Source organism: Brachyhypopomus gauderio, chromosome 7 (assembly GCF_052324685.1).
Source record: "Brachyhypopomus gauderio isolate BG-103 chromosome 7, BGAUD_0.2, whole genome shotgun sequence".
Lineage (NCBI taxonomy): Eukaryota > Metazoa > Chordata > Actinopteri > Gymnotiformes > Hypopomidae > Brachyhypopomus > Brachyhypopomus gauderio.
This window is the reverse complement of record NC_135217.1, coordinates 15,712,525-15,739,145: the sequence shown is the minus strand read 5'-3', so window position 1 is coordinate 15,739,145 and position 26,621 is coordinate 15,712,525. Positions and strand designations below refer to the sequence as shown.

At 43.4% G+C, this 26,621-nt stretch overlaps 2 protein-coding genes across 4 annotated transcripts in view; one reads left to right on the top strand and one right to left on the bottom strand.

Annotated features, from left to right (window-relative positions):
* Positions 1-25,770, top strand: part of LOC143519042 (guanine nucleotide-binding protein subunit alpha-14-like) — a 70,218-nt gene extending 44,448 nt beyond the window's left edge. Inside the window, exons 8-11 of one of the 2 annotated variants that reach the window (XR_013132343.1) lie at positions 9,296-9,480; positions 23,905-24,149; positions 24,309-25,072; positions 25,482-25,770. Coding sequence is in view for 1 of the 2 variants with exons in the window: in XM_077012072.1 (XP_076868187.1) it covers positions 9,296-9,303 (8 nt within the window). In the remaining variant the exon portion in view is untranslated. Of the gene's footprint in view, positions 1-9,295; positions 9,591-23,904; positions 24,150-24,308; positions 25,073-25,481 lie in introns of those variants that run through there. The other variant, XM_077012072.1, reaches the window with a different exon arrangement.
* The window catches only part of tmc2a (transmembrane channel-like 2a), a 78,295-nt gene continuing 58,938 nt past the window's right edge, over positions 7,265-26,621 (bottom strand). The window contains exons 13-20 of one of the 2 annotated variants that reach the window (XM_077012068.1): positions 26,080-26,238; positions 25,671-25,799; positions 25,506-25,573; positions 24,330-24,569; positions 24,077-24,202; positions 23,884-23,962; positions 23,631-23,745; positions 7,265-7,488 (exon numbers count right to left, since the gene is read on the bottom strand). In XM_077012068.1, coding sequence (XP_076868183.1) covers positions 7,310-7,488; positions 23,631-23,745; positions 23,884-23,962; positions 24,077-24,202; positions 24,330-24,569; positions 25,506-25,573; positions 25,671-25,799; positions 26,080-26,238 — 1,095 coding nt within the window. In that variant the 3' untranslated portion in view covers positions 7,265-7,309. The remainder of the gene's footprint in view (positions 7,489-23,630; positions 23,746-23,883; positions 23,963-24,076; positions 24,203-24,329; positions 24,570-25,505; positions 25,574-25,670; positions 25,800-26,079; positions 26,239-26,621) is intronic. The other variant, XM_077012069.1, reaches the window with a different exon arrangement.

Here is a 26,621-nt window from a genome sequence, read left to right as displayed (position 1 = left end):
TCCGTGCACTCGGGCGTTTCCGAGTGCACGGACAGCGACATGTATTCCGAGGAGGAGGTCAGTCCACCCCCCTCTGAGTGTTCGGTTGGGACGGTAAAGGGAGGGTGGAGTACACCCTCCGGGCGCTCCGGAGGAGAGAACATGGACTGCTCTCGGGGTGGCAGTCCGGAGCAGCCCATGAGTTGGAGCCGGGGCAGCGAGGCGGAGGAGATGGAGGTGGAAGAGCCCACAGCCGACTCCGGAGAACGGTCGCGAGGTGAGAGGGACGTCCCCTACGACCAGCTGGGGCCCGGTGGAGGTTATGCAGCGGGGGCAGGAGGAACACCGCCCACCGCAGCGCCTGCCGCGCCAGTAGCTCCAACTCTTTCTCCCCTACTCGCCCTTCTCCTGGCGCGCAGCCTGGCACCTATGTCGTGTGTGTGTTCCCGTGTTTGTCAGTCTTCCCCTTTGTTTACCAAACCCGTTTTTCCCTCTTGTGCCACTGTGTGTGAACGTGCCTGTGTGTGTGTTTGTGAACGTTCCGTTTAATGTGTCTTCCGTCTTTTCCCCCGTCTTCCCAGGGAGGGTGTGCTAGGCAATTCGTAACGGACGCTTCGCCAAGGGCAGTCACCTCCCAGACGCAGGACTGAGCGCATCGGATCCGCCCATTGTCGTGGGTTCGGGGCACTCGGTCCTGTTGGCACCCTGGGACGGGTAGTGCCCTTGGAGGGGGCGTCTGTCACGTTGAGGACCCCGGCCCCTCCCTTTTGGGCGTGTGTCAACGTTGTCCACGTGCTTTGTCTGCGTCAGTGGATATCCGTGGTTAGGGTTATGTCGTGTGATTAATAAGTCTCACCTGTGAATCGTCTCGTGATCACGTGGGGCTAATGTGGTTTGTCTATTTAATGTGCGCTCGCGCAATGTCCTGTGCTCGTGGTTGTCTATGGCTTACACGTTGCGGTGTGAATGTGAATGTTCTACGTGCGCTATTGCGCAATATCTGTGTCTTCCGTGCGCATTAAAGCGCTAAAATAAAAAGTGACGTCGAAAGACAAGAATTTCGTGTCTCGTCCTTCGTCCAGCCCCGAGTGTCACACAAAGTATTTAGAAGAATCTCATTATTATTATAGCTCTGAGGCATAGCCTCAGCTTTGACCAAGCTTCATGAAACTTGATATGCTTATAGGGAACATGACTTTGAGCTCACAGGTCAAAGCTGGCCGCGACTTGCCAATGCATAACTTTTCCAAATCTTCGCTTAGGAACATGAAACTTGATTCTTTTGATTCCTTGCAGTCCACCTCACAACTTTGCAATTACAAGTCCTATTAAAAAAGCATTTTTTCCACTGAAACAGCTTCTTTTTACTTTTAGGTCTAAAACACTTTTTGGCCTTCTTTTTGCCTATTGAGGCCAAAATGCCTATTTGTGTGTGAACCCGCCAATAGCCGCTTGCAGCTATATTCTTTATATTGTAATTTAAAATTTTTATGTATTATATTTTGTGGGCAATGACCTTCCCAAGGTGATTGTCTTGTTTTCTTGTTCAAAGAAAAGATGAGCACACTGGCGTGCTATATTAACTGGTTTGTTTATTTAAATAACGAAAGGAATACACATACTTCTTACTGTGGGTAACTAATTCAATGAAGTTCAACTGTCCTAGTTATTAGTCAGGTGCAGGCACATCGGGAAGGGGTTCCGGTAAGTACCAATAACCAATAGGATTATAGTATTGCATATGGACTATGTTATAGCATATCAATCCACTATATTCAGGATATTCAGTGTGAATATTACATCCCCTTTCTTTTAAAAAGATTCAGGTGCCCACATTAAAACGAATTACTCATTAATCATGACAAGTGTCATTCACAGTGTATTCTGAACATGTTAAACAATTTATTTTTTTTGATCCGGGCAACAAACTGTCTACACCCGTGTGTAATCACAAGTCCAGTATAGTTCTGGGCTTGCTTTCTCTTCCAGACCTTGTTCTGAAAGCAGTGTTGACAGGGACTGTCTCGTCTGTCGCTGGTGTGGTAGGTGAAAGGTTGCTGGATTCTGTGTGCTGTGCATTGTCAAGTGTATGCTTGTCAGTGTGGGTGTGATGATCTTCCTTGGTGTGCAGGAGGTGTCGCCGGTTTCTCCTGTACTCCTGTCCTTCAGCAGCACGGATGTGGTAGGAACGGTCTGTGTTGGCTGGTCTGATGATTACTGCAGGCTTCCAGTGTCCATGTTCCTGGAAACGGATGCGTTGACCTTCTCGGAGCGGTGGACTATGCTTGGCCGATCTGTCGTAGTACTTCTTCTGCTGTTGTTGCTGATGTACTCTCCGACTGTAGACTTGTGCCTGACTGATCACCTTTGGCTGAAGTTGTGTGTGTGTGTTTGGAATGACTGACCTTAGGCGACGACTCATGAGCAGTTGAGCTGGCGATGCGAGACTGTCGACAGGGGTGTTGCGATACTCGAGCAGGCTCAAGTACGGATCTCGCTTGTCAGCTTTGGCCTTGTTCATCAGACTTTTTGCGATTTGTACTGATTTCTCTGCGAGGCCATTACTCTGAGGATAGTGTGGGCTTGTGGTGGTATGTACAAACTCCCACGCGCTGGCAAAATCCTCAAACTCCTTGCACTTGTACTGAGGGCCATTATCCGATACAAGGGTCTCTGGTATGCCGTGTCTGGCGAATGTTGCTTTGAGCTTGTGTATTACTGCAGAAGCTGTGGGGTTGGTTAGCTTGTCAAGCTCGAAGTATCTGCTGTGGTAATCCACTGTAATGATGTACTGGTCGTTGTTCCAGGTAAACAGATCAGATGCAACTGTTTGCCATGGTCTCTCAGGGATCTTGTGCCTATGGGCTCTTTGGTATTGGAGGGTCTGTACTCCTGGCAGGTGGAGCACTTCCCAACCATCTCCTCAATCTGTTTGCTCATGCCTGGCCAAAACAGAATGTCTCTTGCTCTCTGCTTGCTCTTTTCGATTCCCATGTGGCCAAGATGAATGCGTGACAGCATGTCTGTTCGTAGTGAGAGGGGAATAACAATTTTCTCACCTTTGAAGATGATGTTGTCGATCTGGGTGAGTTCATCCCGGTGGTTCCAGAACTCAGCGATGCTCGGAGGGCACAATCTCCTCTGCTCAGGCCATCCCTCTGTGATTGTTTTTTTCAGTTGCCTGAGCTGTTTGTCTTTGTCAGTCTCTGTCTGGATTATCTTAAGTTTTTTATCACTCACAGGTAAGTTATCGTACAGCAGGTGTACTTGCATGTCCATACCTTCACTAAGGCCGTCATCCTGGTCTGCCAATGACTTTCTGGATAAAGTGTCGGCCACAAGAATGTCTTTGCCGGGTTTGTGGATGATGGTGAAGTCGTACCTCTGCAGCTGTAAGAACATGCGCTGCAGTCTCGGAGGTGCTGTTGCGAGTGGCTTACGAATGATCGATTCGAGAGGTTTGTGGTCGCTCTCTACAGTGATGTGATGACCATAGACGTACTGGTGGAAGCGTTTACATCCAAAGAGAATGGCAAAGAGTTCCTTTTCAATCTGTGCGTAATTGACTTCACTGTCAGTTAGGGCTTTTGACGCGTATCCGATGGGTTTGCCGTCTTGTAACAATACTGCACCTAGGCCGTATTTGCTTGCGTCAACTTGCAGCGTGAGCTCCTTGCAGGGGTCAAAATATGTCAATACTGGACCTGTTTCACGTGTGATGAGGTCTTTGATCTTCTGGAAAGCTGTCTCATGCTGTGCATCCCATATAAACTCACTGGATTCTTTCAACAGGTGCCGCAGGGGTGCATTGATACTTGCAAGTCCTGGAGCAAACTTGGCCAGATAGTTGATCATGCCGAGGATTGTTTCGAGCTCACCTTTGTCTTTTGGGGGCTTCATCTCTCTCACGGCGGCGATCTTGGCAGGGTCTGGCTTGACTCCATCTTTGGTGATGAGGTGACCAAAGTAGCTGACCTCAGTAGCGCAGACGATGCTCTTCTCTGGATTAAGCTTGACTCCTCGTTCTCTGGAGCGTTGCAGCATTGCACGTAGGTTGTCGTCATGTTCCTGTTTGGTTTTTCCGTAGATGAGGATGTCGTCTACTATCGCCATGACGCCTTGTAGGTCCTCGTAGGTCTCGTTCACCTTTCTCTGAAACTCGTCCTGTGCTGATTTCAGGCCAAAGGGTAGACGCAGGAAACGGTAGCGTCCAAACATCGTGTTGAATGTTGTAAACCTAGAAGACTCCTCTGTGAGCTTTATAGCCCAGTAGCCTGATCTTGCATCCATTACACTAAAGTAACTTGCCCCAGCGAGCCTGGTTGTGATGTCATCTAGCGTTGGTAATGGGTAGTGTGGACGTTTGATCACTTTGTTCAAGTCCCGAGGATCTAGGCATATCCTCAGCTTGCCTGTGCGTGGTTTTTCTGCTGCTACCATTGAGTTGACCCAGTCTGTTGGCTCGGTGACTCTCTTGATGATGTTCTGCTTCTCCATGCTCTGTAGCTCCTCTCGCAGGCGATCTCTCAGTGCAACAGGGACACGCCGTGGTGGATGGACTACAGGCACTGCATCTGGGTCGATGTGGATGGTGCATTCCCCTGGGAATAATCCTATTCCTTTGAACACATCTGCAAATTCCTCTATTACAGGTTGCTCAGGTTGGTTTGACACAGAGAGGATGAGCTCAATTAGTCCGAAATCTAGGCACGCTCTTAAACCTAACACTGGGGGAGCCGGTGTGTCAACTACATGCAGTTTCAAAGTCATCTGTTTGTCTTTGTACTGGCATTTTATGTTACATTTGCCTCTGACAACGAGCTGCTCACCACCATAGCCATAGAGAGGGCGTGTTGAAGGTTGAAGCACATAGTGTATTCCCAATTCCTTGAAGACGCGTGTGGGAATGACGTTGGCTGTAGCACCGGTATCCAGTTTGAACTTTATTGCACTTTGTTTTGGTCCTACCAATAGACTTGCGAATACTTGTTCAGCTTGAATATCGAAAACTTTAAGTGCACCTTATGTTCCAGAAAACACGGTATTCCTTATATGTATAAATATTTGACCCATATTTACAAAGACAATTTCAAAAATGGCAGTACATTGTCCTATATTTCAACATGCTTTACCTTTCAGCACTAGCCATATTTTTAGCATTTTCTTTCTGTAGAAATCAAGGTGCGATTTTGGTGATTGATGAATGGTTTTCACTGTAAATTGAAATGTAGGCTACTCATCAGCAAAATCTGTAATTTAGACTGAATATTTTTTTTATTTTTAGGGTAATTCCTTGTTTACTACATTACGGAATTTTCCAATATATTTTACCTAAAATATTGAAATTAACATTAAAAATGTGTGCTTTCTACATATTATGACTGTAAAATTAATTTTATATACTGTTTATTTTTTTAAAGTAAACTATTGCATCTGTTACAGTGATATACTGTTTTCTACTTTATGATCTTTTACTGTTGCTATTTTATAGTTTATTACCGTAAATTCAACAAACATTTTTTACAGTGTATATAAACCATCAACTGTGTGGAGTTAATTCAATGCTGGACTGTTTGCTGTGTACGACTGTCGCATCAACAAACTTAAAGAAAAATAAACTATTCGATGTGTGTTTGGGAACACAGTAATGTGTGTATAGGCCAGGGGTCGGCAACCTATGGCATGTGTGCCAACATATGGCACGCTGAGGCATAATCACTGGCACGTGCCACACTGGACCAGCATCAAAAAAAAAAATTTATAATAAAAAATCTTAGACAGAGAGCACGATCCTGCTATCGAAATCGCTCCTCAACGCCCTGCACTCAGCTCCCGCAACAGACCCATGTTTAAATTTGTTTAAATAACCCTAATGGCCGGGAACAGGGGAAGGAAAATTTACCTGACGAAAATTAATGTTGCATTGTGTTCCAGGTTTGAAAAGTGCTGGAATTTAGGCTAAAGTGAGGGCAGCCCTGTTCAGAATGTAGACAGCGTGACTGTCAGTACGCAAAATGCAACCCCCACCCCCCCACCCCCCGCTCCAATTTAATTTGTTGATAGTGGCACACTCATTGACTAGAAAAGTTGGCACTCCATGTCTCAAAGGTTTCCGACCCCTGGTATAGGCTGTACAGTAGGGGGCTGAGTACACAACACTGGAGAGTTCCTGTGCTCAGAGTCAGTGGGGAGAAGAAGCTGTTTGCTATTCTCACCACCTCAGGAAGTCCAGTATCCAATTACACAGATGTTTGTTCAGGCCCAATTCTGTAAGCTTGTGGTTGAGTTTGGCAGGCAGGATTGTGTTAAATGCTGAGCTGAGATCTATGAACAGCATTCTTACCTAAGAGTTGTGCCTGTCCAAGTGAGTGAGGGCAGTGTGTAAAGTCAGTAGAATGGCATCATCTGTGGGTCTATTAAGAGCAGTATGTGAATTGGTGAGGGTCTATGGTGACTGGAAGTGTGGTGCAGATGTGATATTAGACCAGCTGTTTGAAGCACTTCATAGCTGCTGATGTCAGTGTCAAAGTCAAATTCATTTTTATAGTGCTTTTTACAAAACATGTTGTCACAAAGCAGCTTTAAAATCGTATGTGTCCAGATTCCTAATGAGCATGCCAAAGCCATCTGGACCAGGGAGTCAGAAACAGACAATCAAATCAGGATAATAAGACAAGGACAAACCAGGTTTGCTACACTAGCATTTTTTTATTTCAATGTCAAAACAGGTATGTATTTTTAAAAGAAAAGAAAAACAGGAATCATATATTTAAAAATGTACAGTGTGAAACATTATCAATAATATCAAATCTATTAGTGTTTATATTGTCCATATTTTTGCATGGTACTTTTACACTTCCATCCTTCCAACATCAAAATCACTGTGTTACAAAGGAGTCTCCCTAACAGTGTTTATAAAGGTGTCCATGACATTAATATACCTATCTAAGTATCAAATATTGACACACGCAAATATTCACACAGACCTTAGCTGCCTTGCAAATGTACTTTTCATGTGCTTTTAAAATTACTATGAACAGTAAAGTAAAAAAAAAAAACAAAACCATGTTTTTTTTTACTTTAAAAAACACACATAAAACAGTAATTTTACAGGACAGATGATGATTATGATAAAAATAAAAAGTATTTTTTAGTAAATACTGATACTATACTATAATCTATTTTAAGTAATATATTACTATATAGTTTTCACCTACTTAAAATTGTTCAGTTCTTTAACATTGCCTAAATGTTTGGTTAAATAATTATTAGACTTATGGATACAGACAGATAATATGCTGTATACCACATTGTCAAACTGGGTGGTGTGCTAGTGCCTGAGGGGTGGGTTCCCAGGCAGAGGACCTGCTGGCCTGGGGCCTGGGGCCTGGGTCATGGGTCCTCGAGCATTTGGATTGGATGATGCAAGTGAAATATCTTTCTGCATAGTTACGGCTTTGCCAGATGCACCCGGCTTCAGTTTAGGAGGTTTCCCTTCTTCAGCCTTCTCTGGGGTACAGTGAGAGAACCAACAGATACTGATTATAAATATAAGTATATTTATATAAGTATTCAATAACCCATCCAAATGATCGGAATCAGGTGTTCCGATCACTTCCATGGCCACAGATGTATAAAATTAAGCACCTAGGCATGCAGACTGTTACAATCATTTGTGAAAGAATGGGTCGCTCTCAGGAGCTCAGTGAATTCCAGCATGGAACTGTGATAGGATGCTACCTGTGCACATTTCCTCGCTCCTAAATATTCCACAGTCAACTGTCAGCTGTATTATATAAATAGAAGTGTTTGGGAACGACAGCAACTCAGCCACAAAGTGGTAGCCCATGTAAACTGATGGAGTGAGGTCAGTGGATGCTGAAGCGCATAGTGTGAAGAGGTCGTCAACTTTCTGTGGAGTCAGTTATTACAGACATCCAAACTTCATGTGGCCTTTAGATTAGCTCAAGAACAGTGCGCAGAGAGCTTCAAAGAATGGGTTTCCAAGGTCGAGCAGCTGCATCCAAGCCATACATCACCAAGTGCAAGGTCCGTAATGACATGGATGGCAGAGTCTGGTATGGATGAACTTGGACGGCCTGCTGAGAGTCCTGACCTCAACCTGAGAGAACGCGTTTGGGATGAATTAGAGCAAAGACTGAGAGCCAGGCCTTCTCATCCAACATCAGTATGTGACCTCACTTCTGGAAGAATGGTCTAAAATCCCCATAAACACATTTGTAAACCTTGTGGACAGCCTTCCCAGAAGAGTTGAAGCTGTTCTAGCTGCAAAGGGTAGACCAACGTCAAAGTGAACCCTATGGATTACGAATGGGATGTCACTTAAGCACATATGTGAGTCAAGGAAGCTGAGCAAATACTTTTGGCAATATAGTGTGAGTGTGTGTGTGTGTGTGTGTGTGTGTGTGTGTGTGTGTGTGTGTGTGTGTGTGTGTGTGTGTATATATATATATATATATATATATATATATATATATATATATATATATTAGTGGTGGGCCGTTAACGGCGTTCGTTAATTTGATATGTGACGCACTGGGGAAAGGGATAACTTAAAAAAACAAAAACAAAGTAAGCCTATTTTGATGTTATTGGTGATTTGTATGAGCAGTTGCTGTTTTGTCAATAGTTCAGGAGATAGGGGTGCGATTAGTTCGGACTGGGCGGGGGGAACGAGAGGAGCGCACGCTGGGTCTGCATTGTTTATAAAATGGTGCAGCCGTGAGTGGAGGTTCGCGTGTCCTGTGTGTTTTAAAACATTCTTTATCATCCCCTCTCTCAGGTACGAAATAACCACAGTAAATGCAAATAACGTCTGTAGAGACAACTGTGTGTGTATTACTTTGTTAGTGCTGTTAAAAAAATGTAGGAGAAATACGAATTTTTGTCAGCGTTTGGTAACTGTACGTAGCTAGCTTAGCTTAGCAACGCGGCACTCCAGTGAAACTGAGAGGGTAGCCCAGTTCGATTCTACAGGACAAAGGTTCATGTTAAAGATGGAGTTATGTAATAATTCATGGGTTTGCTGTTAAACTTGAACATATGAGTGTCTCTGTTTTTTTTCCTCTTTTAAAAATCTGAGCTAAAGCGTATTTTATTTTGATAGTGTTGGCTAAAATGTGTATGACTGATCGATGTGTTTTTCATTTCATTGAGTTTGTATAATGCCGAATGCAATGAGTCTTGCGTTGATGTGTAATATTTGTGAATGATTGTTTATAAAATGGTGCAGCCGTGAGCGGAGGTTCGCGTGTCCTGTGTGTTTTAAAACATTCTTTATCATCCCCTCTCTCAGGGGCATAACATTTTGGAGGCACCGCTGGGATGAGTGCGACTGTGTTCAGCCACCCTCAGAGGATCGATGAGCTCAGCCGTCATTCAGCCCCTCAATCTATCTAGGGACCTGTGTGCAGATAGTGAGGAGAAGCAGTGGAGTTCCAAGTTTGGAGGCAGGATCCTGGTCGTCTGAGTTGACAGGAGGTAACAGGGGAACCATCGTTGCTGCTATTTAAAAAAAAAAAAAGGGGGGGGCTACCACTGCACTTCATTATTGTGTACATCACTGCCCATGAGATGGATTCTTCAGAATTAGAGAGAAATACTGGAAATACTGGGAGATCTATGTCAGCTGCGCAGGGGAAGTCTAGTGGAATTGTGTGATTTTTTAGCCATAGCAGGGCCAAATTTCCAATATGTGGCTGGGAAAACCCGGATGTCATTTGTTATGTTGATCAATAATTACCTGCACAGGGAAGAGCTAGAGGAGCTGGAGGATAAAGGGATGTCAAGTCTGCTCAGTCTGAAAGACAAGATTCTTGAAGTTCATGCAGAGAATGACATGCAGACAGTAGTACCTGCTGACCAGCTTGACATGCCACCTCTTAGCATACCAAGAAATACAGAACAAGGGGAACAAGCCTCAGGGCATAGTGAGTTGATAAGACAGATTGAAGAAATGCAGCTTCAACTTTCATCTATGCAGAGACAGGCTGAGAGGGAGAGGAAAATCAAAGAGTGTCAACCGACCACTGATGGTAGCCTGTTGCTGCAGTGCACTGCCCAGCCTCAAGCACTCTCATTCTGGCCTAGGGAGTTCAAAATATCAGGACAAATTGGGGAGCCAGGACAAAAGGACAGACTAACTTTTTCAAGCTTGGCTCGCCAAATTGAGCATGGGTTGAAGAAGGGGGTTTCTGAAGGGGAAATTGTGGATGTAGTTATCAGATCCATTGCTCCGGGTATGCAACTGCGCAGTTATCTAGAAGGGAGAGCTAATTTGACTCTACCCACACTCCGTAGAATTCTCCAGTCACGCTACCAAGAGAGAAGTACAACAGAGCTGTACAAGCAATTAACTTCGGAGGTTCAAGGTATGAGAGAGACCCCTCAGGCTTTCCTCATCTGTGCTCTGGACCTGAGACAGAAGATTTTGTTTGCGTCACAGGAGTCTGAGTCAGGTCTAAAATATGACCCAGGGTTAGTGCAAAACTTGTTTCTCCATACTGTCTTGACTGGTCTTCAGAATGACAACATTAAGCATGACCTTCAGTCCTACTTGGAGCAAAGTGACATTACTGATGAGCAGTGATGCCGGTACTGTAGTCGGACTACTTTTTTCAGTAACGAGTAGTCTAACACAACTACTATTTAAAAACTAGTAGTCAGATTAAAGTTACTTATCTAAAACATCGTGCGTTACTATTTCTGCATTTCGGGGGAACGTAGGTTATATTTATTCATTCTTATTTTTTGGCTACACGTTTCTTACGCGGTTACGTCATCTCTGCTCTGCGGCGCTAAAGTCAGATGGAAGGAGAGGTTCGCCTTTAGCAGCTGGAAATACAGGCATTATTTTGATTTTATTTCGGCTAAGGAAGACAACATTAAGGTCCTTTGTACACTCTGTCCTGGCGACAGAGTGCTGTCTACTTTCAAAAACACAACGTCAAACCTGAAAAAAAAAACCGGGGCTTGGCGGCGAACGTAAATTGTTACTGGGCGGGGTGTAAAATGGACTAAATTCAGTATTATATTGCGATCGATCGATCGCCGGTGGTTGGCGCCAGATCGAACTAGTAACTCATTGAATCATAGATGTGGATCAGAGGTAAATAAACTAGATTTTTTTTCGGCGTGAGATATCGGAAGTGTGGCGTGTAAGCGTGTGAAGACAGTCAAATGCGTGTGTCTCAATGCGTGAGAGTTGGCAACCCTGTAAGTGGGCGGAGTTGAACAGAAAGACTGTCTTATTTATTTATTTAAAAAACATGTAAGCCTATTTCAAGAAAAAGTTTACAAATGCCAGTGTCATTTTTTTTTTGATGTTCCGGTTAAAATACATGTCAATAAAGTGAGTATTGGCAGAACTGGTAGTCATTTTCATGTTATAGGGGCGGGGGATCAGTCTCTGCTGAAAGTAACTAAAAGTAATCTAACTTAGTTACTTTTAAAAGCAAGTAGTCAGTAACTTAACTGAGTTACTTTTTAAAGAAGTAGTCAGTAGTCAGTAGTCGGATTACTGTTTCAAAGTAACTATGGCAACACTGCTGATGAGTTGTTGCTTGAGAGATTAAACATTGCATGTGCTTATGAAACGGAACGGAATAATAAAAGAAAGATGACAACCCCACAGCGTCCTGTTGCTGTACACTCTGTGCACTCTGAGGACACACCGGTCGAAAATAAAGGAAAGATAACTCAACCAAAACAGTGTAAAATACACCCTGAAGTACTGTCTGAACTAAAAGAGATGAAGTCTGGCATGGCCTTGTTGAAAGAGCTCAGGGCAGAGGTGTCCCAAATTAAGGAGTCAATGCAGCAACCCCTGTACTCTCCTAAGCTGTACTTGGCTCAGGCAGAAGGGCCAGGCCAGAAACTGCAAAGCCCACCACAAGCATACGACCCCTCCACTGCCCCAAGATGGCAAGAAAATGTGGTCCCGCATCACATGAGGATAAATGCACAGCACCCCTTCCCCTCACATTACCATCTTCCCCCACCAAGGCGGAGCCAGAAGCGAGGATGCCTGAACTGTCAGCAACGTGGGGTGGAAGCTGATTGCACGCACTGTTTCAGGTGTGGCAGCGATGAGCATTTTATGGCTGGATGTAGAGCTAAGGGACAAAGACAAAGCAAGTATGCCCCGTTAAACGAAGGGAGGTCACTTCCAAGGGGCGGGGAGTGGCCAGACACATCGTAATGTCCCGAGTGTGCACATTTTGTGGGGAAGGGGGAGGAGCAGTGAAGTTGAGACAGTGTGCACAGTGCAAGGATGTGTTATACTGTTCTAAAGCTTGTCAGATAAATCATTGGGGTGTTCACAAGCAGGAATGTGTGCTCCATTCTTGTATGACGACCCGTACAAAGTTTCAAAAAAGCAAGAGACAAGTGGAAACAGCCCCGTTAATAGGCACAAAATACCTGGTAAATTGCTGTATACAGGGCCAAATGGTCCAGGCGTTGTGGGATTCAGGGTCTCAAGTAACCATCATGGATGAGCAGTGGAAAGCTCTACACTTGCCCGATGTGAAAGTAAGAGCTCTCTCTGAAATCCTGGATGCAGAAGACACCTTGAATGTAGTGACAGCAAATGGGGAAAGTATGCCTTATACGGGATGGGTAGAGGTCACCTTTAAATTGGCACTTGAGGCAGCGCACACACCGGAGGTAAGCGTCCCTGCACTGGTGATGAGGGGTGGCACATTAGCTCAGCCAATCATAGGATCCAATGTAATTGCACTCATTAGAGGCAGCGAAGGGAGCCAAGCGGGCCTCATAGATAGAGAGCAGATAGCCAAAAGCATCAGGGCAGCTTTTCCAGACCTCCATCCGAGCAATGCACACGCTCTGGTGAAACAGGTGAGTGCTGGAGTGACTGAATTCAGAGTTAAGACAACAAAAGAAGCTGTGAGAGTGCCAAAATGCACATCCCTTCAGGTTGAGTGTCGTGTACAAGCACCTCCACTACAGGAAGACACTACGCTACTGTTCGAGCCCACTGTCATTCCAGAGTGGCCTGATGGACTTGAATTGTCAGAAACACTAGTGACAGTAGGGAAGAATGCAAAACCATTCATCACTATGAATGTGCAAAACCCCACAGATCATGACATTACGTTGCCAGGGAGGACGATTGTTGGAACTGTGCAGCCCGTTCAAGCAGTTTATCCAGCCACCATATTAGAGGGTTGCCACCCACCAGTCCATGCTGCAGTAAGCCATGTAAGGGCAGAGGAAGATCAAGCCACTGGTGAGGTGTGGGATCCCCCAGTTGACTTAAGTCACCTTGATGAGTCAGAAAAGGAAGTTGTGAAAAAAAATGTTAAAGGAAGAGTGTAGGGTTTTTGCAAGATCCAATAATGACATTGGGTCTATTGATAAATTACAGTTGATCATCTCACTAAAAGACACGGAGCCAGTTGCGAAAGCTTACTTAAGCGTGCCAAGGTCATTATACAAGGAGATGAAAGATTACTTGCATGATCTCATCGCACAGGGCTGGGTGACAAAATCACACTCCCCTTATGCCTCCCCTGTCGTCTGTGTTAGAAAGAAAGATGGAACGCTGCGCTTGTGCGTAGACTACCGGGAGTTAAACAAAAAGACCACCCCTGACCGCCAACCCATCCCTAGAGTACAGGACATCATGGACGGCCTGGGAGGAAACTCTTGGTTCTCGCTATTAGATCAGGGAAAGGCCTACCACCAGGGGTTCATGACCAAAGAGACCCGGCCCATGACTGCTTTCGTCACACCATGGGGCCTATACGAATGGATCAGGATCCCGTTTGGGCTCATGAATGCGCCAGCTGCTTTCCAGAGGTGCATGGAGGAATGTCTGGAAGGGCTAAGAGATGAGATATGTACCCCATATCTAGACGACACCATTGTGTTCAGTAAATCCTTTTTAGACTGTCTTGCAGTGGTTCAGACAGTGCGGTATTAAGTTGAAGCCAAGCAAGTGTGAAGTCTTTAAGCGAGAGGTCCGTTATTTGGGACGTATTGTATCAGCTGAGGGTAGCAGAATAGATCCTGCAGATACCATTGCAGTGAGAGCTTTAAAAGAGAAAAGACCTAAGACAGTGGGAGAGTTAAGAGCAGTAATGGGCCTGTTAAGTTATTACTGACAATACATTAGGGATTTTTCTCGTATTGCTGGGCCCCTGTACAATCTCTTGAAAGTCACCCCTGACGGCATGGCAAGGGAGGGCCAGAATGCAAAGGCAAATCAGCAAAAAGGGAAAAAGAAAGGAGCGCTCTCTTCTCAGCCCATAACATGGACAGCGGTACACCAACAGGTATTGGAGAGATTGATTGATTGTCTAACTCAACCACCTGTTTTAGGGTTCCCAGATTTTAGTAAACCATTCGTTCTACACACAGGCACATCAAATCAGGGCTTGGGTGCCGTGTTATACCAGGAGCAGGAGGGAAAACTCCGTGTGATCGCTTATGCTTCTCGGACACTTACGGAGCCAGAAAGGAACTATCACCTTCACTCTGGGAAACTGGAGTTCCTGGCCCTAAAGTGGGCGGTATGTGAGCGGTTCCGTGATTACCTGAGTGGCTCATCCTGCACCGTGTACACAGACAACAACAGTCAAGTTAAATGCAACAGGGCATCGATGGGTGGCGGAGTTGGCCGACTTTCACCTAGTCATTCGATATCGCCCAGGGCGAGAGAACGGTGACGCGGATGGCTTGTCTCGGATGCCTGTGGATGTAGAGACTATGATGAGCGAGTGTACAGAGGAACTTCCACCTCATGCAGTGCAAGCGGTGATCATGTCCATAGAAGCCCCAGATGCCAATGCTGCTTGGTTCATGGCTATATCGGCCCAATGTGCTGAGGTAGGTGGAACAGAGCCTGCGCCCATGTCATCAGAAGAGATCTATCAAGCCCAACATGAGGATGCTTGTATTAGCCCAGTCCTGGAGTACAAGAAGGCAAACACCCGCCCTGTTGGTCACATGTTAAGGAGTCTAAGTACCGGGAGTAAACACTTGCTTCGTGAATGGGAGCAGCTTGCTTTCGATGGGGATGGCATCTTGTATCGCAAGACAGCAACCAGAAAACAGCTGGTACTGCCAGAGAAATACAAAGCGATGGTCCTGAGGAAACTGCATAATGAGATGGGTCATCAAGGGGTGGACCGAACAACATCACTCATCAGGGATAGGTTTTTCTGGCCTAATTTGCAAAAGGACGTTGAGAATTACGTTTCACGTTCGTGCCAATGTTTGAAGCAGAAGAAGCCAAGTAAAGAAACTAGAGCTCCCCTTACAAATATTGTCACCACTCAACCCTTCGAACTGGTATCAATTGACTTCCTTCATGTGGACAAGTGCTCTGGCGGTTATGAGTACATTTTGATGGTCGTCGACCATTTCACGCGTTTTGCACAAGCGTACGCGACAACATCGAAATCTGCCAAGACTGTAGCTGACAAGATATTCGGCGACTATGCACTGAAGTTTGGCTTCCCCATGAGGATACACCATGATCAGGGAGGTGAGTTCGAGAATCAACTCTTTGCACAACTCCAGAGAAATTGTGGTGTAATAGGTTCTAGAACAACCCCATACCACCCCCAAGGAAACGGCCAGGTGGAGCGTTTTAACAGGACCCACCTCCAGATGCTGAAGACCCTGACAGAAAGAGAAAAGGCGAATTGGAAGGACTCATTGAACAAACTCGTTTATGCTTACAACTGCACACGCAGTGAGGTCACTGGATTTTCTCCCTTCTTCCTTCTCTTTGGGCGACCCACGAGACCTGCCAATCGACCTGCTGTTTTGTCTGACCCCTGAGAGTGGGACGCCTGATCATCAAGAATACATGAGAAGATGGAAATCTGCTATGCAGGAGGCCTACGAGGTTGCAAGAGAGAATGCTCTGCGGAGAGAGGTAAAAGGAATCATGACAAGAAAGTCAGGAGTTCTGTGTTGCAAGAAGGTGATCGTGTTCTGGTGAGGAATTTGACACCTAGAGGTGGGACAGGTAAACTCCGGAACCATTGGGAAGAAAACGTCCACCAAGTTGTTCGCCAAGTGACTAAAGATGTCCCTGTCTATGAGGTGATACCTGAGCAAGGAAAGGGGAGAGGAAGCAGAATTCTTCACCGTAATCTGTTGCTGCCATGTGATTACTTACCATTGGAGATCCAACTCAAAACGAAACGCTCAAGGAGGAAAAGAGGAGCACAAGCAGGTACTGAAGACAGGGGAGAAAGTCAAGTAGAGACAGAGAGTGAGGAGGATGATGATAGGTATTACTATGTGCCTGCAAAACAATCTCATCACATTGTCAACACTGAATGTGAGAGCCAGCCTACAGCCTATGGCCCAGCAGTAAAGAATGATAGGCATGCTTCTGAGTTGGAAGATGTGCCACAGTTGCGCGAGGCTCAAAACAAAGATCATACATTAGATTCAGACAGAGAACCCGAGCTGTGTGCTCAGGAGGGGTTGTCTATGCAACAGGGAAGTACCAACGGAAATGACACTTCACCCTCTCTGCCAACTGTTGTTAATGAAGGTGAGTGTGGGATGGGATCGGAGCATCTACACCAGCGACCACAAAGGGAAAGGCGAGTGCCAAAAGTATTCACTTATGATCGGCTAGGTGACCCGGTTTGTTACTATGCGTCCCTCCCAGAACGCAATATGTACCCGCACCTGCTTCTGTCAAATGCCATGGTAGGCACAATGGGAACGTGGATGGACCCCACACAGTGCTACCCCACCGCACTGTACTACCAGCCGGTATACCTGTATGGGTACTGAGTAGAGGGCACCCACAAAACAGGAACACATTGGGACTGTTGAGCACACAGAAGATCACAGCATCTAAGGACTCTATAACTGAGAGTAAAACACACAAACACACACACACACGCTCATCACATGCATGGAAACACGCTCACCACACCCATGGACTGTGGAAGGAAGGAACGGTTGAGTACAAGGAAGAGACAATGAATGACTTTCTCACAGATACACACAACCACAGCACACTTGTGGCGCATTTCCACTAGGTCCTGCTTGGCGCGGTACGGTTCGATACGGGTCGATTCGCAACGGAACGGTACGGTCGCGTTGTGTTTCCATTACAATGGTGAACCGCCCCAATGTGGGTGGAGTCGCTGTTGGCGCGCGGTCGATGCCCCTTAACACATAGCATTATTGTATCTTATTTATATTTATCTTCATTATTGTATGTGGTTGCTCTAATTATTGATAATTTGGTATTACTCAAACAGGCTGAACACACCCTGCATAAAAAGCATCAGTCATACAATCAAATGAAATCAAACTTTATTATGAAATATAGATATTTAAAGTACAACATATGTAAATAATATAGTTATAGTTTAAAAAAGTGCAAAAAGCTAATTACCTAAAAATAACGTATAGCTTTATATGAAATAAATATTTATAGTACTACAAGCAACATTTTGTGTGCTTTTACTGGCGTCTGTCTCGCATGGTGTTCACAAGTTCGCCAAGCACCCAGAGGAAAGCCCGGTTGAAGGAAACATTTCCCGCCAACTCCGCTCGCCTCATCAGTGGAAGGGGAATCTTGAACGTAAAAAATAACAAATATTAAACACAAGCATTCCCATGAAAGCAACAACGATATAGTGTAACTGCACAAAATGTGTAGCACGTCATCGCTGCTCGTGCTTTGTTTATGGCTACAGCTAACTAGCAAGGCTAAGAGCTAGCTATTGTACAGTAGTGGTGGTAACATTAACTACAAACACAGCTCTAAATTCGTTCATATTACATCTTTTACGAGCCTAGTAGTAAAACTGAAATCACAATACACTCACCATTCTCCGTGGCCTCCAGCACCGACATTGTCCGGCACGTTTTCTCTTCCGTTACTGGCTAGCCGGTGACCGTATATGACATCCATTTGCTGGAACCATTTCCAGTCTTTGCGGTTTGCTCCGCTGTGTCCGTTATGGTCCTTCACCGCCCGGTAATCGCGTTAAGCTTTTTTTGCTTGGACCGACCGGCACTGCTGAACGGACCGCTGGTAGCCATGAGTGGCCATTAGCGCGGAAACCTCGCTAAAAACCTTTACATTTCTAGTGGCCCCATCCAATTCGCCCTGGATTTTTTGATCGCTGATTATTAACAGAAAGGTTTGTATCTCGGCGTTTGACCAGGGAACAGACTTCGCTCCTTGGGTTTTAAAAATGGCTGAGGAGTCCATAGCATAGCGGAGGAGTCGCTCTCCTGACGCAACCTGTGACAACACTCCCTGGCCAATCAGTGTCATGCTGTTCCTCCACGTCACAGAACTGTACCGCTTCGGAACGGTTAGAACCTCGAGCGAGTCGGTACGAAAATAGTACCCGAATGGGCCGGCTCACTGGGAAGTGGTACTAATGGAAACACTCACAAACCGTCGCGAATCGAACCGTACCGCGCCAAGCAGGCCCTAGTGGAAATGCGCCATTGGACTGTCGAATCAGTAATACACTTGCACACACACAGGCGCAGCATTCAGGGACCCCTGAACATGTGGACTGTTGAAATTCACAATTGTAACACGTACGAACTGCGAATAAGCCAAGTGTTTACACAGACACCCACAGAACATGAACGGTGGAAGAAATACAAAAACATGACTGATGTTAGGGGACCCTTGAATAAGTAGGAATACATATATATATTCGCTGTATGCCATATGGGCTCATTCTAGATATGCAGGCTATATCCGCCTGACCAATGTATAGATAGTTGGAGTGTTGTGAACATGCTATGTTCCAGAACAGTATCCGTAATGTCGGGACGACATCTGTATTGATGGGGAGTGTGTGACGCACTGGGGAAAGGGATAACTTAAAAAAAAAACAAAGTAAGCCTATTTTGATGTTATTGGTGATTTGTATGAGCAGCTGCTGTTTTGTCAATAGTTCGGGAGATCGGGGTGCGATTAGTTCGGACTGGGCGGGGGGAACGAGAGGAGCGCGCGCTGGGTCTGCATTGTTTATAAAATGGTGCAGCCGTGAGCGGAGGTTCGCGTGTCCTGTGTGTTTTAAAACATTCTTTATCATACCCTCTCTCAGGTACGAAATAACCACAGTAAATGCAAATAACGTCTGTAGAGACAACTGTGTGTGTATTACTTTGTTAGTGCTGTTAAAAAAATGTAGGAAAAATACGAATTTTTGTCAGCGTTTGGTAACTGTACGTAGCTAGCTTAGCTTAGCAACGCGGCATTCCAGTGAAACTGAGAGGGTAGCCCAGTTCGATTCTACAGGACAAAGGTTCATGTTAAAGATGGAGTTATGTAATAATTCATGGGTTTGCTGTTAAACTTGAACATATGAGTGTCTCTGTTTTTTTTCCTCTTTTAAAAATCTGAGCTAAAGCGTATTTTATTTTGATAGTGTTGGCTAAAATGTGTATGACTGATCGATGTGTTTTTCATTTCATTGAGTTTGTATAATGCCGAATGCAATGAATCTTGCGTTGATGTGTAATATTTGTGAATGATTGTTTATAAAATGGTGCAGCCATGAGCGGAGGTTCGGGTGTCCTGTGTGTTTTAAAACATTCGTTATCATCCGCTCTCTCAGGGGCATAACAGATACTCTTATCGGGCGATATAAAAATTATCGCCATTAATCTATTCTTAAAATTGGGTTGGGAACCGGGTCAAAATGGGTAAGCAAACTATGATGACTTTCAACTTGATAGTATAGCTCGGCTGTATTCCTAACCAAATTTCACAGTATGGGCGAGAACGAGTTTTCAAACCTGTGAATTACAAATCGTACGTGTGTTTACATGGATGCAGACATGAAGTCGCCAGGTTTGCTTCCTGGAAAATTCATTTTTAGGAACGTTAAGTGTTAACGGAGCAGTCGTTTTCTGCATGGTCCTAGCGCTAGATTCGTTGCTATTTAAATATTTCTTTTTAACCGTTAAAACTGCAGAGGACCAAAACCGGCTTTTGAAAAAGTCCCCCTCCCCCCGAATTACATCCGTGAGGTTTAATGTACTAAATGTTGGCTTACATTTCAAATATCATGTTTAGCTGAATAAACATGTTATCAACCCCTTTTAATGTACAGTATCAGGCCCGTAGCCAGGGGGGATCGAAGGGTTCGTTCGATCCCCCCCTGCCGCCCCCGCACCCTCCCTCCGTACACACATGCCCCTCAAGATAGGTAGGCTATTCAATGAATGAATTGTTGATCTCCGGTGAATATACAGATGAACAAATAAGGACAGCAACAACAGACTCACAACAAACTTATAACAGTGTTGCCAACTCTCACGCAATGAGCGTAAGACACGCATTTGACCGTTTTCACACGCTCACACAACATACATCCGATTTCTCATGCTGAAAAAAAAATCTAGTTTATTTATCACCGATCTACATCTATGATTCCAAGAGTTACTAAGTTACTAGTTCGCTCTGGCGCCAACCACTGGCGATCGATCGCTTTAGGCACAGCACAGAGGAAACATATAAGACATAACTCCCCCCCGGTCAACGTTTGACATACACCCCCCCCCGCCCCCAAATCAAATCTCAGTCCTAGTGATTTTGAAAAGTTGGCAACCTTGCTTATAATGAATAAAATATGTGTAAATAAAAGGTTTGAAGTGCGCTCACGTATTTAGGGGGCATTGGAGTAGAGAGCCAAATGAAGTCCACTTTTGGGGGAAAAAGATCCCCCCCCATCACAATGCTGGCTACGGGCCTGAGTATGTAGGCTTACAAATTCATGTTTAACTGAATATACCGTTGAACATGAGTAGCCTACATTTTATTGAGCATGTTTTTTTTCTTCAAGTATCAAAGTAGAACAGCTTTCTCAAGCAGTCATTGATGCATTTTGGAAACAGGAGATGAGCCCCTGGTCTAATGCACCCTCTGTATTAAGAAACCCTATCTCAAAGACTTTTAGTCATTACTTGGGTAGCACGCATATGAGCCATTTTAATATAGATTAATCTAGATTAAGGCGAGACACGGCAGGCAAAAACATCGTTTTATCATGCACTGGTCAATTTTGAGGTTTTATTTATCTACACTTTGTCTGGATGCGCCTGTAGATTTTTCCTAAATTCATGAAAAGTTAGCATTCTTACGGAGCATGAACCGCCGCTCCAGTTATCTGTACCCTGTCATCATGGGTATCGTTGTAAAGCTCTCTTTCTCCTGAACAAGCGTATCTGATCCAAATATGGTCATTTGCTTTCTATCAGCAACCAATCGTGAAAGAATAGAGGGTGATCTAAAGGCAAGCTTGACATCTCATTGGCTGGTGTCGATTTCTGAGAACGTGATTCGTTCAGATGCGTCACGTGGTCACATGCGCTTACACTTCCTGGTTTAGCTTTTCAGCATCTTTATAATATAAATATAATATAAGACAACAACTGTCACTTGCGAGAAGATGCAAGGTGAAACTTGCAAAAATCAATTAGATAATGAAATGCTTTCACGCAGTGCATCGGTGCGTAAGCTGTTCTTCAGAAATAAGTAGACTTTAGCAGGGTTGCCAAGACACACGCATTTGACCGTTTTCACACGCTCTCACGCCACACTTCCGATATCTCACGCCGAAAAAAAATATACAGTTTATTTACCTCAGATCCACATATATGATTCAATACGTTACTAGTTCGCTAGCTCTGGCGCCATCCACCGGCGATATAACACTGAATCTGTGTCCATTTTACGTTGCCCCCCCCCCCAACAACTTTCGTTCGCCACCCCCCCCCGCGCTCAACAAAATACACTCGCCACCGGCTCCAGGTCAAAAGTTGGCAACCCTGCTTTAGATAGCGGGGGTTGCGCCGCACAGCGAAGCGCGTTTGAATTAATTAGTGGATCAATTTATCCTAATTGTGTAAGTACGGGGCTTAAAATTAATATCAAACCACGGATTTTGCAGCAGTTTGAATTTAGAGTGCAGTCTATGTGAAAGAGATGGATACCGCAAAACTGTATATACATCTATGCATCTTCAAGGTGTAACTACGGAAGATGTGGCATTTGAAGTGAACATGCGAATGGTGCTCTTAGCACACGAGTTAGGGTTGGGGCATGCAGGTTTACAAAAATAATACAGGTATGGGACAGGGTTGAGATAGAGACAAGAAGCTGATCCACCGACTAATAAAGTGCCCTGTCTTTCAATAATGTGTTGTCAGTTTTACTTTTACCCTACAGATTTTTTTATTTATTGGCAGAATGGACAAAACATTAAGTTTAATACAAATTATGAATAAAAGTGAATGAATACAATGTTTTATGAATAAAAGTTTTAAACACATATCTATTTTATGTTATGTAAAAGTAAAAAATAAATGCACCAATTAAACCTGAGGAGATGAACAGATAGTGATATCCTCCATGTTTAATTTTATTGGTAAATGCAGGGTTGAGGCAGCAGCAAGTATGGCCATTTCTACCTTCAGTGAAGGTGCCTCTGCTATGTTGACTGATATGGAGAGGTTATGGCTGCAGAACACAGTCTTACTGTCAATGTAATGAAGCTGATATGCTCAGAGTATCAAAAGCAGAGGTTGTCGCATCTGCCACATCTGCCAGCGTGAAACATAAGTGCAAACCTGAGCACAGCTAAAAAGCTGAAAAGACATCATCAGAAATGTGTGAGGGACATACTACATATGGAGCAGGGATGGGTGACTAGGTTGTAAACAGGACTGGGGAACTAATGTGCAGGACAGACATACAACAATCTAGGGTGACAGTTCTACAGGTTGCAGTGTGTGCGCTGTGTTTCCGTTTGATTGAAGTTAAAATTAGTCATTACATTGTTCTGTTTTGCTGTTGTTTGTCATTTTATTGTTGGAGATGCTCTATATCACTGCTGCTAATTATATAATTAGATTTTGAGTAAGTAAACAATGGTTTCCAATAAAAATCCATGAAATTTCTAAATGTATAAAGGCCGTTTTCTCAAAATGAGTTTTTTCGTATACTCTGAGCCAGAACTCTCCGGTTCACTTGTACTTACATATATGAAACTTTCCACTTTTATTCATATCTATATTCAGAAGGTTTTTTTACAGAAGGAATTCTTCATATATCAATTATAACCTGAATTATCTAACAATTTATGCCTAAAAACATGGCGAAAGTTGATTATTTTTTACTTATGACAGTATTTTCTGATTTATAAAGTAATAAAAAGAGATATTCAGAAATCCTTCTGTAAAAACCTTAGATTCTAATGTGTTAACAAAATGAAACAAGAATTTTGAACCTGACTTTATGCATTGTTCAGATTTCTGTTCTTGAAATATATGCAAATTTGCATATATTTAATTCGATAATGCATAATTTGCATATTTAAACATAACATTTCAGAAAACTTATAATACAAAAAGTTATTCTCTTAATGTCATTAAACAATGTGGTAAGTTTCATGGTGATTGCTATTAGATAAAATTTTTACCCTATTCACCTGTAGTGTCTTGCCTTAATTTCAAGATTTCAGTGAGAATAATCTAGATTAAAAAATTAATCTATGCCCACCCCTAATATATATATATATATATATATATATATATATATATATATATATATATATATATATATATATATATATATATTACCATATTACCTTCACGCTTCGCAGGGGACAAATTTGTGCGATTGGGTAGCAAGTCCTCTAAGTCTTTCATCACTTGATTGGTGCTGTCTTTGTTATTTCGCCTGTTTTTCTCCTCATCTCTTGCCTAGGAATGAAGTGTCTATATTGCTATTTACTGACAAAAAACAGCTTTATAATGATTCTTCTCAGGTGCTCAGTCACTAATAGACAAGACAACACGTTACTTTGAATGAAGGATTCCAAAGTTTTGACTTTAACTTACCATCTGCATCTTCTTTTTCAGTTCCATGTTGGCATTCTTATATCCTTCAGACACTGCGTTGAGATAGTAAATAGCCAGACTACAGAAACAATAACAAATTCTTTATTACTGAGCGCTAGTGTTAACATGCTGCATTCATGCTATTGATGCAACTCAACACAGCAATAACAGGCATTATTAGTGGGTGACTCACACCATGAGTAGAATGGCAGGGATGATGAGGCCAGGGTTGGCTGCATAGCTGAAGAGCGTCCCCATAAATGCAGGTAAATCCATGTCTATGGTCTCCATAATCACATCAAACATTCTCTCTTTGCCACTGTAAGAAAGGACAAAAGGTGATAAAATGTGCATTCTCCAACTCATGAAAGAATGTTTTGATTTAGATAAAGTATGTGTATGTGTGTGTGCGCATATGTATATAGGGACATGCATGAGTGTATGACCTAAATGGCCCACAATCGAATGACGGTGGTAGCGACATGATGGTGTAAACCACAGGCAGCAGACTGAGGAAGAGGATAAGAAGAAGAAGGCCCATGTAGAAGTTGTTGGATTTGGAGGCTTTGAAGACCCGCTCATGAGGCACATTGCAGGCCATGACAGCCCAACACTGGTAGTACATTGATGTCAGGAGACGAAGGACGTTGATACCCACCAGACCTGGAGCATAAAAAGCTCCCATCCTAGTTTACACACACAGACAGACATGATGTGGTTGCAGAAATGAAACAGTAAATCCGAACAGGAGTGTGCAGTATGAACGACTGTGAGTGGCGTGATCTTGTTTAAACTCTGTACCGTAGCACAGCTCTGAAGTTAGTAAATTACTATGATCTATGATCTTGACGGTCAGCTTTAATTGTATGTTGGGTGAACCCTGTGAGTTACAATCACAATGGTGCTTTGTAATTTACAATTACAATTTTCATACATAGCCTTTATCACAGGTGCACATGTATCCTGTAGTTTTGTTTTGTTGTAAGATTGGTTCCATAGACAATGGGGAACTAAGTCCAGTAAAAGAATTTGCATATGGCAAGGCAAAAAATTTTAAGTGTACTACAATCAGGTGTTTGGTATGTTGTTAACAAGTAAAAATGCATTTTCCAGCTTTTGGACAGAAAACAACTTAGCAGACCACAGCAGAGAACCATCAAGGAATACTTCAGTACAAGGACAAAAACAGGTGACCAAATGTAGAATATTATTCAGATTGTAATCATAGGTTTGGGTGTGTCAAGGCCTACCATGAAGACACCCCATGTCCTACTACAAGATACAAGTGAATGTTACCCAAATTAATTAAGATCAAACAGGAAGAAAAAATATGCCTTTTTTTGCTACATTTTGCTAATTTGTACATTAAAAAAGTCTGCAGAGTTCTTGCAGCAAGATCAAAGGCAAACTTATGCCCCATGCCTGATGACTCCAGATTGTCATACCATAAAATTAAAGCTTGACACCTTATAGTAATTGTTATATTTCAAATTCAGTGCATCAAAGCATAGAACCAAAACAATAAAAGCTGTGTAACAGTCTTATGATCTACTGACTTCAATGTGTTTGGTTTCCTTTTCTTATCCATTACAAAACAGAGCCTCTGTGTCCTTGTATCCTACCAGATCATACCTTGATTGAAGACCAACCCAAGGACATTACCACTGATGTCAAATTCACCATAGGAAGGCTGAATACGGAAATAAAAGTTAACTATCACATCTGGGTAAAATTAAAAGCTTGAGTGTGAGACTGATGAGAGTGATGAGGCTGTTTGAAACACCTACCCAGCCTGCCTCCAGGTCCCAACACCAGCAGTAGTTCAGGAAGCGAACAAGTAGAGCCCTCAGAAAGTCCCCAATGAGGATGGTCAGGTAGGTGACTTGGATATCGGAGATAGTCAGTTTCACAAACTCCTGTTGCAGACAGGGTAGAAGAACTTCAGCCTTAAAGTAAAAGATTTAAAAAAATTAAAATATCATGCAGAAAATTAAAATATCATTATTAAAATATCATTACTTTTCATTTCCTTGAAAGGTACCCAAATATACTCACATTGTAAACTTATCTTAGAACCTTTTGTTCTATTATTCTATATTATTATATGATTTACATTATACTAACTACCTCATCGCTTTTTCTACTGAAGTCATGAGTGTAAGTGCTGGCAGTGAGCAAAACAATATGGGTCATTACTATCCCCACTGTAGTCTCCCAGCATGGGCCACGGATGACATCCGAAGGGTCAATAGGGGGTGGTGTGCCAGTGTCATTGGGGTTATTGGCAGTGTAGTTGGCATAATACTCCTGTATGAACCAGATGCTGGCATTCTTTATGTCTTTTTCTTCCTCCAGCTTAGAGAACAAAAAACATATTCATTACATTAATCCTCTCCTCTAGTCCTAGCAAAAATGTCTCATTTTAACTGCCAATAAACCAGACCAGTGATTTCATGCCAAGAACAACTTCAGATAATAAGTAGAAGATAATTTGTAAAGACCCAAATTCTTTGATTGGTAGTATATAATAGTAGATTAGAAATACTGGAAAAACTGAGGCAATTGCTAGATATTCAGGGACCAGGAGATGCTTTTTTAAAGAACTACTGTAACTATTGACACAAAGAGTAACCACACTAGATGCAATCATTGATACAAGAGATATGAACAGAGAGACCCAGAAAATATGACAATATAGGTAGGGGCAGGATCTAGTTGGCAGAAAGGATCTTGGGTCC